The sequence below is a fragment of the Pecten maximus genome, chromosome 1, assembly GCF_902652985.1.
Source record: "Pecten maximus chromosome 1, xPecMax1.1, whole genome shotgun sequence".
Classification (NCBI taxonomy): Eukaryota; Metazoa; Mollusca; class Bivalvia; order Pectinida; family Pectinidae; genus Pecten; species Pecten maximus.
Genome location: NC_047015.1, coordinates 290062 through 304984, shown reverse-complemented (window position 1 = coordinate 304984; position 14923 = coordinate 290062). Strand labels below are relative to the sequence as shown.

The 14923-nt window shown below is 40.5% G+C and overlaps 2 protein-coding genes across 3 annotated transcripts in view; one reads left to right on the top strand and one right to left on the bottom strand.

Moving 5' to 3' along the window:
- Nucleotides 1-400, top strand: part of LOC117321758 (zinc finger protein 511-like) — a 47749-nt gene extending 47349 nt beyond the window's left edge. For both annotated transcript variants that reach the window (XM_033876286.1, XM_033876278.1), the window contains exon 7: nucleotides 104-400. In XM_033876286.1, the coding sequence (XP_033732177.1) occupies nucleotides 104-281 (178 nt within the window). In that variant the 3' untranslated portion in view covers nucleotides 282-400. The remainder of the gene's footprint in view (nucleotides 1-103) is intronic.
- A 7181-nt stretch (nucleotides 401-7581) lies between these two features.
- The window catches only part of LOC117321748 (dynein beta chain, ciliary-like), a 69687-nt gene continuing 62345 nt past the window's right edge, over nucleotides 7582-14923 (bottom strand). Inside the window, exons 47-51 of the mRNA XM_033876267.1 lie at nucleotides 12527-12754; nucleotides 10546-10857; nucleotides 9732-9974; nucleotides 9394-9582; nucleotides 7582-8771 (exon numbers count right to left, since the gene is read on the bottom strand). Of these exons, the coding sequence (XP_033732158.1) occupies nucleotides 8154-8771; nucleotides 9394-9582; nucleotides 9732-9974; nucleotides 10546-10857; nucleotides 12527-12754 (1590 nt within the window). The 3' untranslated portion in view covers nucleotides 7582-8153. The remainder of the gene's footprint in view (nucleotides 8772-9393; nucleotides 9583-9731; nucleotides 9975-10545; nucleotides 10858-12526; nucleotides 12755-14923) is intronic.

Sequence of the window (14923 nt, the reverse complement as noted above, 5' to 3'; positions counted from 1 at the left end):
GGCTCATGATTCGGGCCCATTGTGCCATTGTTATATGAAGCCTGGCTCATGTTGCTTTTAATGTACAATCATAATTATGTAAGTTTTTCATTGTGTCTTATAGAGTTCCAAATAATATCTGCTTTGGACAAGGAACAAGCCGAGCATTCCAGAGATCACGAAGTAGAGGACGGGACAACAAAAAGGGGCAGCACTGGTACAACAAGAATCAGAAAAACATTGACACACATGTGGACATAGAGAAAATGGATTTACAGAGTCTCAAACAGGCTCTTACCTAAATTTGGATGGATCAGTGAAATTTGATGTGTTTAGTTTGAAACAGGCAATGTAATCTAAATTTGGATGAATCAATAAAATCTTGGATGAATCAATAAAATCTTGCATATTGAATCTGAAACAGGCTCTTACTTTACCTCAGTGTGGATGAATCAATAAAATTTTATATATTGAATCTGAACATGCTCTAATTTTAGCCACCACCGCTATGTTAACGTCATACATTGTCAGTGTGAAGTGTACAAGTCATTTTCCCACCACCGCTATACTAACGTCATACATTGTCAGTGTGTAGTGTACAAGTCATCTTCCCACCACCGCTATATTAACGTCATACATTGTCAGTGTGAAGTGTACAACTCATTTTCCCACCACTGCTATATTAACGTCATACATTGTAATTGTCTGTCTGTAGTGTACAAGTCATCTTCCCATCACCGCTATATTAACGTCATACATTGTCATTGTCTGTCTGTAGTGTACAAGTCATCTTCCCACCACCGCTATATTAACGTCATACATTGTCAGTGTGAAGTGTACAAGTCATTTTCCCACCACCGCTATATTAACGTCATACATTGTCAGTGTGAAGTGTACAAGTCATCTTCCCACCACCGCTATATTAATGTCATACATTGTCATTGTCAGTGTGTAGTGTACAAGTCATCTTCCCACCACCGCTATACTAACGTCATACATTGTCAGTGTGTAGTGTACAAGTCATCTTCCCACCACCGCTATATTAACGTCATACATTGTCAGTGTGAAGTGTACAAGTCATCTTCCCACCACTGCTATATTAACGTCATACATTGTAATTGTCTGTCTGTAGTGTACAAGTCATCTTCCCATCACCGCTATATTAACGTCATACATTGTCATTGTCTGTCTGTAGTGTACAAGTCATCTTTCCACCACCGCTATATTAACGTCATACATTGTCAGTGTGAAGTGTACAAGTCATTTTCCCACCACCGCTATATTAACGTCATACATTGTCAGTGTGAAGTGTACAAGTCATCTTCCCACCACCGCTATATTAATGTCATACATTGTCATTGTCAGTGTGTAGTGTACAAGTCATCTTCCCACCACCGCTATATTAACGTCATACATTGTCATTGTCAGTGTGTAGTGTACAAGTCATCTTCCCACCACCGCTATATTAACGTCATACATTGTCAGTGTGTAGTGTACAAGTCATCTTCCCACCACCGCGATATTAACGTCATACATTGTCAGTGTGAAGTGTACAACTCATTTTCCCACCACCGCTATATTAATGTCATACATTGCCATTGTCTGTCTGTAGTGTACACGTCATCTTCCCACCACCGCTATATTAACGTCATACATTGTCTGTGTGTAGTGTACAAGTCATCTTCCCACCACCGCTATATTAACGTCATACATTGTCAGTGTGTAGTGTACAAGTCATCGTCCCATCACCGCTATATTAATGTCATACATTGTCAGTGTGTAGTGTACAAGTCCTCTCCCACCACTGCTATATTAATGTCATACATTGTCATTGTCTGTGTGTAGTGTACAAGTCATCTTCCCACCACCGCTATATTAATGTCATACATTGTCAGTGTGTAGTGTACAAGTCATCTCTCCCACCACTGCTATATTAACGTCATACATTGCCATTGTCTGTGTAGTGTACAAGTCATCTTCCCACCACTGCTATATTAACGTTATACATTGTCATTGCTTTAAAACCCTACTCCTCCTTAACGTTGGGTGGATTATCTCCAGATTTGGTGTGAAACATCATTTGGGAAGGGCTATCATATTTTATATAAATGAGGCTGGTCTGACCCCTGGGAACAGAGGGGCAGGGCCCCAAAAGGGGAACTTTGGTGAATTTTTGCTTTCAAAAAACGCTCCTCCTCCTTAACCCCAAAGCGGATTACCACCAAATTTGGTGTGAAACATCATTGGGAGAGGGCAATCATATTTTATATGAGGCTGGTCTGACCCCTAGGGACAGAAGGGTAGGGCCAAAAAAAGGGAACTTTGCTAAAATTTTGCCTTAAAACCCTATTTCTTCTTAACCCTTGGGTTGATTACATCCAAATTTGTTGTGAAGCATCAATGGTGGAGGGCAATCATATTTTTAGCTCACCTGAGCCAAAGGCTCATGTGAGCTTTTGCTATGGGGTATCATCCGGATCCGGCGTCTGTCGTGCGTCGTGTGTTAACTTTTTTTAACCGAGAATGTTGAAATTCGCATTGAATGATTAGTTAGAAGGTCCTGACTAGATATTTGTATTTATTAAGTGAAAATAAAATTCAAGATAGCTGCCATGATCGCCATCTTTGAAATTATGTTTTTCCTTATAACTCCAATATTATTTGCTTCGTAGTAAGAAGACTTTCTAGGAATGTTCTAATGACATTTCTGAACAAGGGGTGCTGTTTCAAAAATTCATTGAATTTACAAGATGGCCACCACAGCAATTATCACTTGATGAGCTATGGAAAAGTACTTAATTTTTTGTTTGTGAACAAGATAGCTAATGACTGGTACATCGTTTAAAGTTGATTTTCAATAACAAGGTCCAGACAGTGATGATAAAGAGACGACTTTAATTTGGGGTACGTATAATGAGTGGTTGATTTTTAATTGATTTAATTGTATGGTTTGTACTTGTCTGTATACACTGTATATATCTTCAGTGTGAACATTGCTGCTAGGGGTCCCGAATGGGGGAACTGGCAGCTGACTAGCTTGGCTGCTAGCAGCACCCACACCCACCTGGAATTTTGATTTAAAAAAAAAGGACCAGGATCAGGTTTTTGTAAAAAAAAACTATGTATGCTTCTAGATAATGGATAACTATACAATGTATATATACCCATCCATTATACGGGGTTGCCTCAATGCTGTGCAGTAACAGGTGTCTTTACTTGAATGATATAGTACTCAGTTCTGTAGAACATTTCTTTGTGTAAGATAACTAGGCTTTTGGATTGTCTACTATCTGATACCAGTTAGTTTTGATGCGAAAACCTGTAAGCTTAATCTCTGCATGAAACCATGGTATTGCTGGTTTAAGGTCACACAGGAAAACAATAAAATTAATTAGATAAAGGGCAGCAGAGGTCTGGGAATGGAGCCCTATCTCCAGAGCTATTACTTAGTAATGAAATCTGCACAGTTACCCAGTGTATAGCTTTAAATCACTGATAACAAGGTGTTGACAAATGTGTTTTGGGTATTAAGTGAACCTTGTGTAAATATGGTAAATATCAGAAAACTTCTGATAATTTAAATCAAATTTGGAGAGAGCCTATAGGTTTCTAATTCATTAGTCATATACATATATATTATGTATAGTGATAATGTGCAAGTGGAAAGCATGTCACATTGATACTATTGATGACCAATTCAACCTGTGACCTTTGGTGACTTATATATCACTCTTCACATTGCTCTATGTTGTGACTTGTGCAAATGAAAAGTAGGAATGATGATAGGACAGCATCAATTGACATCTAGGATGATAATTGCATGCCGATAGCAAATTTCGCAAAATTAAGTCACTGTGATCTACTTTTTCAATAATAATATTAGGGCAACAGAAATGGACATCTAGGATGAGAAATTTATGCCGATAGCAAATATTGCAAAATTAGGTCACTGTGACCAACTTTTTCTATGATTATATAAGGGCAACAAAAATAGACGTCTAGGATGAGAAAGGCACGCTGATGACAAATATTGCAAAATTTAGTTCATTGTGACCTACTTTTTCAGTAACTATAATTGGGCAATAGAAATGGACATCTTGGATGAGAAAGTCATGCCGATAGCAATTATTGCAAAATTAGGTCACTCTGACCTACTTTTTCAGTAATTATGTTAGGGCATCAGAAATAGACATTTAGAATGAGAAAGGCATGTCGATAACAAATATTGCAAAATTAGGTCACTGTGACCTACCTTTTCAGTAATCATGTTAGGGCATCAGAAATAGACATCTAGGATGAGAAAGGCATGCCGATAACAAATATTGCAAAATTAGGTCACTGTGACCTACTTTTTCAGTAATTATGTTAGGGCAATAGAAATGGACACCTTTGATGAGAAAGGCATGCCAATAACAAATATTGCAAAATTAGGTCACTGTGACCTACTTTTTCAGTAATCATGTTAGGGCATCAGAAATAGACATCTAGGGCATGCCGATAACAAATATTGCAAAATTAGGTCACTGACCTACTTTTTCAGTAATTATGTTAGGGCAATAGAAATGGATATCTTGGATGAGAAAAGCATGCAGATAGCAAATATTGCAAAATTAGGTCACTGTGACCTACATTTTCAATAATTTTATTTGGGCTATAGAAACGGACATTTAGGATGAGGAAGGCATGTCGATAACAAATATTGGAAAATTAGGTCACTGTGACCTACTTTTTCAGTAATTATGTTAGGGCATCAGAAATAGACATCTAGGATGAGAAAGGCATGCCGATAACAAATATTGCAAAATTAGGTCACTGTGACTTACTTTTTCAATAATTTTATTAGGGCAATAAAAATGGACATCCAGGTTGAGAAAGTCATGCCGATAGCAAATATTGCAAAAGTAGGTCACTGTGACTTACTTTTTCTATAATTATATTAGGGCAACAGAAATGGACATCAAATATGATCAAGGCATGTCAATATTACATATTGCAAAATTCTATTACATGATCAGGTGAGCGTTTAGGCCTATAGGCCTCTTGTATATAAATGATCCAAGGAGCCCAAGTATACAAGTCATCTTCCCACCACCCCTATATTAACATCATACATTGTCATTGTCTGTCTAGTGTACAAGTCTTACATTGTCAGTGTGTAGTGTACAAGTCTTACATTGTCAGTCTGTAGTGTACACGTCATCTTCCCACCACCGCTATATTAACGTCATACATTGTCAGTGTGTGGTGTACACGTCATCTTCCCACCACCGCTATATTAACGTCATACATTGTCAGTGTGTAGTGTACAAGTCATCTTCCCACCACCGCTATATTAATGTCATACATTGTCATTGTCTGTCTGTAGTGTACACGTCATCTTCCCACCACCGCTATATTAACGTCATACATTGTCAGTGTGTAGTGTACAAGTCATCTCTCCCACCACTGCTATATTAATGTCATACATTGTCAGTGTGTAGTGTACAAGTCATCTTCCCACCACCGCTATATTAACGTCATACATTGTCATTGTCAGTGTGTAGTGTACAAGTCATCTTCCCACCACCGCTATATTAACGTCATACATTGTCAGTGTGTAGTGTACACGTCATCTTCCCACCACCGCTATATTAACGTCATACATTGTCAGTGTGTAGTGTACAAGTCATCTTCCCATCACCGCTATATTAATGTCATACATTGTCATTGTCTGTCTGTAGTGTACAAGTTATCTTCCCACCACCGCTATATTAACGTCATACATTGTAAGTGTGTAGTGTACAAGTCATCTTCCCACCGTCGCTATATTAACGTCATACATTGTAAGTGTGTAGTGTACAAGTCATCTTCCCACCGTCGCTATATTAACGTCATACATTGTAAGTGTGTAGTGTACAAGTCATCTCTTCCCACCGTCGCTATATTAACGTCATACATTGTAAGTGTGTAGTGTACAAGTCATTTCCCCACCACTGCTATATTAACGGCATACATTGTCAGTGTGTGGTGTACACGTCATCTTGCCATCATCGCTATATTAACGTCATACATTGTCATTTTCTGTGTAGTGTACAAATCATCTTTCCACCACCGCTATATTAAGGTCATACATTGTCATTGTCAGTGTGTAGTGTACAAGTCATCTTCCCACCACCGCTATATTAACGTCATACATTGTCAGTGTGTAGTGTACAAGTCATCTTTTCACCACTGCTATATTAACGTCATACATTGTCAGTGTGTGGTGTAAAAGTCATCATCCCACAACCGCTATATTAACATCATACGTTATCATTGTCAGTGTGTAGTGTACAAGTCTTACATTGTCTGTCTGTAGTGTACAAGTCATCTTCCCACCACCGCTATGTTAACGTCATACATTGTAATTGTCTGTCTGTACTGTACAAGTCATCTTCCCACCACCGCTATACTAACGTCATACATTGTAATTGTGTAGTGTACAAGTCATCTTCATATCACCGCTATATTAACGTCATACGTTGTCATTGTGTAGTGTACAAGTCATCTTCCCATCACCGCTATATTAATGTCATATATTGTCATTGTCTGTCTGTAGTGTACACGTCATCTTCCTACCACCGCTATATTAACGTCATATATTGTCAGTGTGTAGTGTACAAGTCATCTTCCCACCACCGCTATATTAATGTCATACAGTATCATTGTCAGTCTGTAGTGTACAAGTCATCTTCCCATCTCCGCTATATTAACGTCATACGTTGTAATCATGTAGTGTACAAGTAATCTTTCCCACCACCGCTATATTAACGTCATACATTGTCAGTGTGTAGTGTACAAGTCATCTTCCCACCACCGCTATATTAACGTCATACATTGCCATTGTCTGTGTGTAGTGTACAAGTCATCTTCCCACCACCGCTATATTAACGTCATACGTTGTCATTGTCAATGTGTAGTGTACAAGTCATCTTCCCAACACCGCTATATTAACGTCATACATTGCCATTGTCTGTGTGGTGTACAAGTCATCTTCCCACCACCGCTATATTAACGTCATACGTTGTCATTGTCAATGTGTAGTGTACAAGTCATACATTGTCAGTGTGTAGTGTACAAGTCATCTTCCCATCACCGCTATATTAACGTCATACATTGTCAGTGTGTAGTGTACAAGTCATCTTTCCACCACCGCTATATTAACGTCATACATTGTAAGTGTGTAGTGTACAAGTCATCTTTCCACCACCGCTATATTAACGTCATATATTGCCATTGTCTGTCTGTACTGTACAAGTCATCTTCCCACCACCGATATATTAATGTCATACATTGTCATTGTCAATGTGTAGTGTACAAATCATACATTGTCAGTGTGTAGTATACTAGTCATCTTTCCACCACCGCTATATTAACGTCATACATTGCCATTGTCTGTCTGTAGTGTACAAGTCATCTTCCCACCACCGCTATATTAATGTCATACATTGTCATTGTCTGTCTGTAGTGTACAAATCATATTCCCACCACCGCTATACTAACGTGAGTCCAATTCATCTTTCCAATACTGCTTTATACAACATAAAACACCATTTTCTGGTATGTAAAAAAGAAATGCTGATGACAAGTAATATTACAAGCCGTAATACATATTTATTATGAAATAATTTGTTTACAGAATAATCACACCTCTTTTATTTTATAATTCACAAACATGGACAGGTCAGGTTTAGGGTTAAGTTTTTTTTTATACTGTATTACAATTGTGCATATCAGCTGTCTAGTGTCTCTTCAGTAATTTTGTACCAAATGTTGGTATTGTGTGACCATTCATTTTTCTCCAATACTCCACAGCTTTATATAATGCTGCAGTACAAATATCAAGTACAATGTTATGCAAATCCTGGTAAACGTTTAACATTAAAATGCTGTCTCTGACAAAAATAAACCATTGAAATAAATTTGCATCGAAATACATATGTTAATAAATAATATTAAAAAAAAAATCAAATACATTCTAAAACACTGGTACTGAAATTAATTTCATGTAGTTTGATTGTTGAATTTAAAAACCACCACAAAAAAAATGAAGTCATTGGATGTAACTTTAAAGATACAAATGCTGTGCAATGCATCTGGAAACTTGTACAGAAAATTGTTCTGTGTTGATGAATTGTTTCATTTACAGAGTTTGCCTACACTTGCAGCAGCAAGGCCACTCCACCTAGGGTCCACTTGCTCTGCTTTTCTTTACTCTTCAGGTTGAATGTCCAGACAAACGTTGGACCACGGCTTTTTGTCTTGTACACTGGGCACTCATAGATGTTTTTAACATCCATACGATCTACTGGTATGGCTTTGATGAAGATCACTGGCATTGGTGGAGCCAGTTCCTTGAGTCGGGCTTCATTGATCATACCTGTCTGCATGTCCCAGCGAGCACCTTCCATGTACAGGCCATGGACATAAGCACCCTCTCGAGGCGGGCCAGCCATATCCTCTCGACTCTTCTTGGTCACGTCACACTGCAATGCCATTCTGTCAAGAGGCCACTCATTCTTTCTGGCCATCTGCTGCATAATGGCGGTCAGGAAGGACTGTGGATTGAAGAACCCACCGAGCCACACTGCAGCAGGAAGTTGGAAATCTGATGTCCACGATTCTAATTCCTTGATACGAAGCAGAAGATCAGCATACCAAGCTGTGAGGCCATGCAAGGATGGATATGCTCTCTTTGTCCAGCTTGCAGGTACAACATCTAAGAACATGGAATTCCCAAGGGTCTCCATATCAGCTGTGATAGTAAGTTCTCCCTGTAGAAGAGATACACAACAGGTTAGTGCTTATCCCTTGTTGAACAACAAGCCAGTTTTTTTTTCTTTAAGTTCACTTACAATGCTCACCTGGTTTTTGTTTTTGTTTTTGGTTATTTCTATATATCTAATGTACTAACTAGATGTTATGGGAGGTTTATCCAGTTAGCCTTTAACCAAAATTTTAGTTGATAGTATTCTAGGTCTCTAATACATGCAATGGTCCCATTTCGGGAATTGGCCGTAAGACTATGGGACACTTCATTTTTCATTTATTCAATTAATATTCATCAATAGATTAAAAACTCCAAGAACAAGTAAGCATAATTCAGGGCATTTCATCTCTCCATGCCTAGCAACTGAATTACTATATTCTGAGTTATCGGGTACTAGTCGTCAGTATCAGAGTAGGGTAGTCTAGTCTTTCCACACATAGCAGTAGTGTATATAAATGTAGGGTGAGAATTGTTTTAGTTTTTCTGTCACTCAGAAACCAAGTGGCTAGGGGCTCCACTTTGACCGAGAAACCCTTCGGAGGGACTTGTATGGTAGATCCTAGTAGCATGACCACTCTAGGTGAGCTAATTGAATAAAAATACAAAATAATTTAGAGGTGACTTGCCTTGAGACCAAGATCCAGCTCTTTCAAGGATCTCCTCATTTCACTTGTCAGTGAATTCATGCGTTCACATTCCTGGAATGCCACCAAAACATATGGGGTCCTCTCATCTGGGGGCACCTTGGCTTGAATTTCAACAAGGTTGAATTCTTCTGGAAGCTTTTCCATAATCTCGTCAAGTATTGATTTGATCTGAAAAATAAACGATGCACTCAAGGTGTGAGTGACCTCATAAATTGTGTTACAAAACAAGCAATTACAATACATTTTGATAATCCGAATCGGACCAACAGCTAAATTAATTCCTGTTTTTGTTCAGCTACATTTGCATATTGTCTTACCTTCTCCTCCCTACTGACACCTGCACCGGATCCTGCTCCTGCCTCACGGGGCTGCATTTCAAACACAGTCCTGAACAAAGTCTCTGATGTTGTGGTCAAAAATTCTATCTCCGCATTTGGATGCAAGCCATACAGGTATGGACTCTCTGGTGGAAGACACTCGTCAATGTATGCATGGTAGCCTTTGTAGTCCGAGTTTGGTGGAATTGGGAAGCCTGGTGCCAGGTACAACTCACCATCCAACTACAATAGCAAAAATTTATTGAAAGGTCTATAGCAATTAGTGCTTGTTTATTGTTTCAAGATTCTCAGATTTTGATATTTGATCATGATTTAAGGACATTGTCATTGTCGCCAAGAGGTGAGATGGGGAAATGGGGATCTCACCTCTTGGGATTATGTCGTCAAGAGGTGAGATGGGGAAATGGGGATCTCACCTCTTGGGATTAGATGGGGGATTTCACTCCTTGGTGATGAGACAGGGATATCATCCTGGAGGCTGAGACAGGGATCTCACCCTTGGGGATGAGATAGGGAGACAGGAGATTTCAACCCTTGGGGATGGGATGGGGAGACGGGAGATGTCACCCCTTGGGGATTGAACTATTGAGACGGGTATATCTCATGCGTGTGGATGAGACCAGGGAGGGGGACATGGGGGCGACGGGATGAGATGGGAGACAAGGAGATCTCACTACTTAGGCCAAGATTCTTAAGTAGCTGAACAAGCATTTTGTTTGTGAACTTTAGAATCTTCCCCTGAGGATTGAGATCTCCTTCCTAGTAATAACAATTATGTGTTTGAGCCACTAACCATTTCAGAGTGCATGTACACCTCGAGGTATGTCCTGCAGAGGCGTCTGTCCCAGTCATCTGTGATGTGTCCTCCATACATGATTTCACCAAACAGGTAGCGAAGATCTTCCCATGGCACTTTTGCATTGGCTTCCAGATAGTTGTACAACACCATGGCACTAATAGTAAGATCGCCGGTGTTATATGGGTAAACCCTGTTCCAGCCCTGGGGGCCAAACTTACGCCGCTCACAGACGACAGCATGGAAATAGCACAGTGAGAACAGGATACTCTTAAACTCGGTCTCTCTCGCACACATTTCCATGGTATCCTATGTAGAAAAATAATCAATTCATTAAAGAAATTAGTGTCCTTTACATATTGGTATTTTTCCCTATATAAACACTGCAGATTGACATTTTTTCATGCTCAAATGTGCATTTTGTGCTCAGACTTAAATACTTTTGGTGATGAATCTGATATCTGAACTAATGATTTCACAATGTTATCAAGTTATATATTATTTTCGACATTTCATGATTACAAACAAAATTGGGTTGATCTTGATATTGAGCATGAGAATGGTTTCATGAATACAGGCCATGAAGAGTAGAGCTTGATCTTGAGCATTGAGAATAGTTTCATGAATACAGGCCATGAAGATAACTTTTGTTGCATATCTGGCTATCTGCGTTTTCTTCTACATAGATGTGTACACATGTGGACTGTATGTGTTGCTATTAATTTCATGGTGTGCATGGTGCTAGATAACAGTATTACACATGCCTATCTCTTTAATGAGTATTCAGATGATTGGCATGCATATCTATAATTAGAACACTTGTAAACAAACGCAATAAACATCTTTAAACATCAATAACGATCACCAAAAACACATGAATTGTCACTTTGTACATTCTGCCTATTACCCGCTGATTATCTGCTGGTGCAGGTTTACAATGATTTTCATTTTACAAATTCTCAAAAAATCAATTCGATTCCTACGGCCAATCTCCCAATGCAGGTAATACAGAGGAAACTAGAACACTGACAGGTGGGGAAGGGCTTTATCCTGTGGAAATATATACCCCATAATCATCTATCTGCCTATAAAGCTGAGGTTGATGTTTGACATTTGGACTTCAAAAACAATCGCAAAGAGGCAAATAGGGTGGAAATGAAAATACAGATATAGAACTAAATTGATAACTTTGATCTGTTTTAATTTAAACCTTAAATCTCCCTACCCCACTAAGAGACATGGTCAGAATCAGATCCACTTTGAATTTTACCTTGGGATCCAATGACCTTGACCTAGTGAGATACAAAAATGGGCATAGTCCTTTGATTCAGTGATCTTGGCCCTTGACAGTTCATTCTTGTTTGAATTCCGACCAATAATGCTTCAAAATGCCATGATAAAATATTCATCAGTGTAAAGATTCAAAAAATGACCTCGACCTTTAACCTAGTGACCTTTATCTCCTTTGGTCAGTTGACTCCTAATCTAATTCTGACCAACTTTGCTTCACCATGTCACAACAAAATAATCATCAGTAAAAGGATATAATATTTGACATTGACCTTTGACTTAGACCTTTGGTCAGTTGACTCCTTGATCAATTCCGACCAACTTTGCTTCATCATGTGATTGAAATATTTCATCAGAGCTAGAAATGGAAAAATGCTAAAGACATTGACTTTTGGACCTATTGACCTTGACATTTGATCTTGGTTTCTGACCTGAGTATGAAAATTCATGTAACTCTGTCAATAAATACTCCAGCTAACAGCTACGGAACAAAATTTGTGGAAGGACAGACAGAGTGCATTTGGCACCTGTATCTCCAATAAGGGGCTCTAGCTATGGTAGTCAGTGCAGGTCTATTACACATTTATCTTATAAGAATTTGACTTCTTTCACTAAGTGATCATGTGTTGTGATCTGTGTACCTGCACATCATTTACAAACCAGTTACTTGGTTATCCTGTATGATTACCTGATTGAAATTATCTAGGGCCTTGTGCAGGTTGGCAAACATTCCAGTTGGAGGCTCATTTGTGATTTTGATAGCAGACTCCAGGATACCTTGAGGGATAATGTGATATTCTGGTGAACCTGCTGGCTCTGCGCTAATGTAAAGTCTGTAGTTTTCATGACTCTCCTGACTATAAGTTTCCATCTTCTTTTCCAAAGTTCCCAGCCATTTTGCTACCAAGTGGACATTCTGTAAAGATAGGATAATGAAATGTTGTTAGTCACACATGTTACAAAATAATCTTTATCTATTATATAACAAAAAAATAAATTGCTATAAAGCTCTCTGTAATGAAAATGGAAGATGACCAGTGACCCTACGCTTAAGTGGGAGACAACCACTGACCCTAGGCTGTAGTGGAAGATGACCAGTGACCCTAGGCTGTAGTGGGAGATGATCAATGACCTCAGCCTGTAGTGGGAGATGACCAGTGACCCTAGTCTATAGTGGGAGATGACCAGTGACCCCAGTCTATAGTGGGAGATGACCAGTGACCCTAGTCTATAGTGGGAGATGACCTGTGACCCTAGCCTGTAGTGGGGGATGACCAGTGACCCCAGTCTATAGTGGGAGATGACCAGTGACCCTAGTCTATAGTGGGAGATGACCAGTGACCCCAGTCTATAGTGGGAGATGACCAGTGACCCCAGTCTATAGTGGGAGACAACCACTGACCCTAGGCTGTAGTGGGAGATGACCAGTGACCCTAGGCTGTAGTGGGAGATGACCAGTGACCTTAGCCTGTAGTGGGAGATGACCAGTGACCTTAGCCTGTAGTGGGAGATGACCAGTGACACCAGTCTATAGTGGGAGATGACCAGTGACCCTAGCCTGTAGTGGGGGATGACCAGTGACACCAGTCTATAGTGGGAGATGACCAGTGACCCTAGCCTGTAGTGGGAGATGACCTGTGACACTAGGCTGTAGTGGGGGATGACCAGTGACCCTACGCTGTAGTGTGAGATGACCAATGACCTCAGCCTGTAGTGGGGGATGACAGTGACCCTAGCCTGTAGTGGGATATGACCAGTGACCCTAGCCTGTAGTGGGAGATGACCAATGACCTCAACCTGTAGTGGGAGATGACGAGTGACCCTAGGCTGTAGTGGGTGATAGCCAGTGACCCTAGCCTATAGTGGGAGATGACCAGTGACCCTAGCTTGTAGTGGGTGATGACCAGTGACCCTAGCCTGAAGTGGGAGATGACCAGTGACCCTAGGCTGTAGTGGGAGATGACCAATGACCCCAGTCTATAGTGGGGATGACCAGTGACACTAGGCTGTAGTGGGGGATGACCAGTGACCCTAGCCTATAGTGGGAGATGACCAGTGACTTTAGCTTGTAGTGGGAGATGACCAGTGACCCTAGCCTGTAGTGGGAGATGACCAGTGACCCTAGCTTGTAGTGGGAGATGACCAGTGACCCTAGCCTGTAGTGGGAGATGACCAGTGACTTTAGCTTGTAGTGGGAGATGACCAGTGACCTTAGCCTGTAGTGGGGGATGACCGGTGACCCTAGCCTGTAGTGGTAGATGACCAGTGACACCAGTCTATAGTGGGAGATGACCAGTGACCCTAGCCTGTAGTGGGGGATGACCAGTGACCCCAGTCTATAGTGGTAGATGACCAGTGACCTTAACCTGTAGTGGGAGATGACCAGTGACACCAGTCTATAGTTGGGGATGACCAGTGACCCCAGTCTATAGTGGGAGATGACCAGTGACCCCAGTCTATAGTGGGAGATGACCAGTGACCCTAGGCTGTAGTGGGAGATGACCAGTGACCCCAGTCTATAGTGGGAGATGACCAGTGACCTTAGCCTGTAGTGGGAGATGACCAGTGACCTTAGTCTATAGTGAGAGATGACCAGTGACCCCAGTCTATAGTGGGAGATGACCAGTGACCCCAGTCTATAGTGGGAGATGACCAGTGACCCTAGGCTGTAGTGGGAGATGACCAGTGACCCCAGTCTATAGTGGGAGATGACCAGTGACCTTAGCCTGTAGTGGGAGATGACCAGTGACCTTAGCCTGTAGTGGGGGATGACCAGTGACCTTAGCCTGTTGTGGGGGATGACCAGTGACCTTAGCCTGTTGTGGGGGATGACAGTGACCCTAGCCTGTAGTGGGGGATGACCAGTGACGTTAGGTAGCACACTACAGTAGGACAGGCTGGCCATGGGCGATTTTTTTGTTAAGCAAATAACTCCTGTATTATGATATGCATAGCAAATGAAAAAATAAATGTACACTATAATTGGTATATTCGGTATGAAGAAGTACATACAGGCTTCACATTTATTAAAACAAAAATTAATAAATTGGTTCCGGATTTTAAATTTCCGGATTTTCCGAAAGTG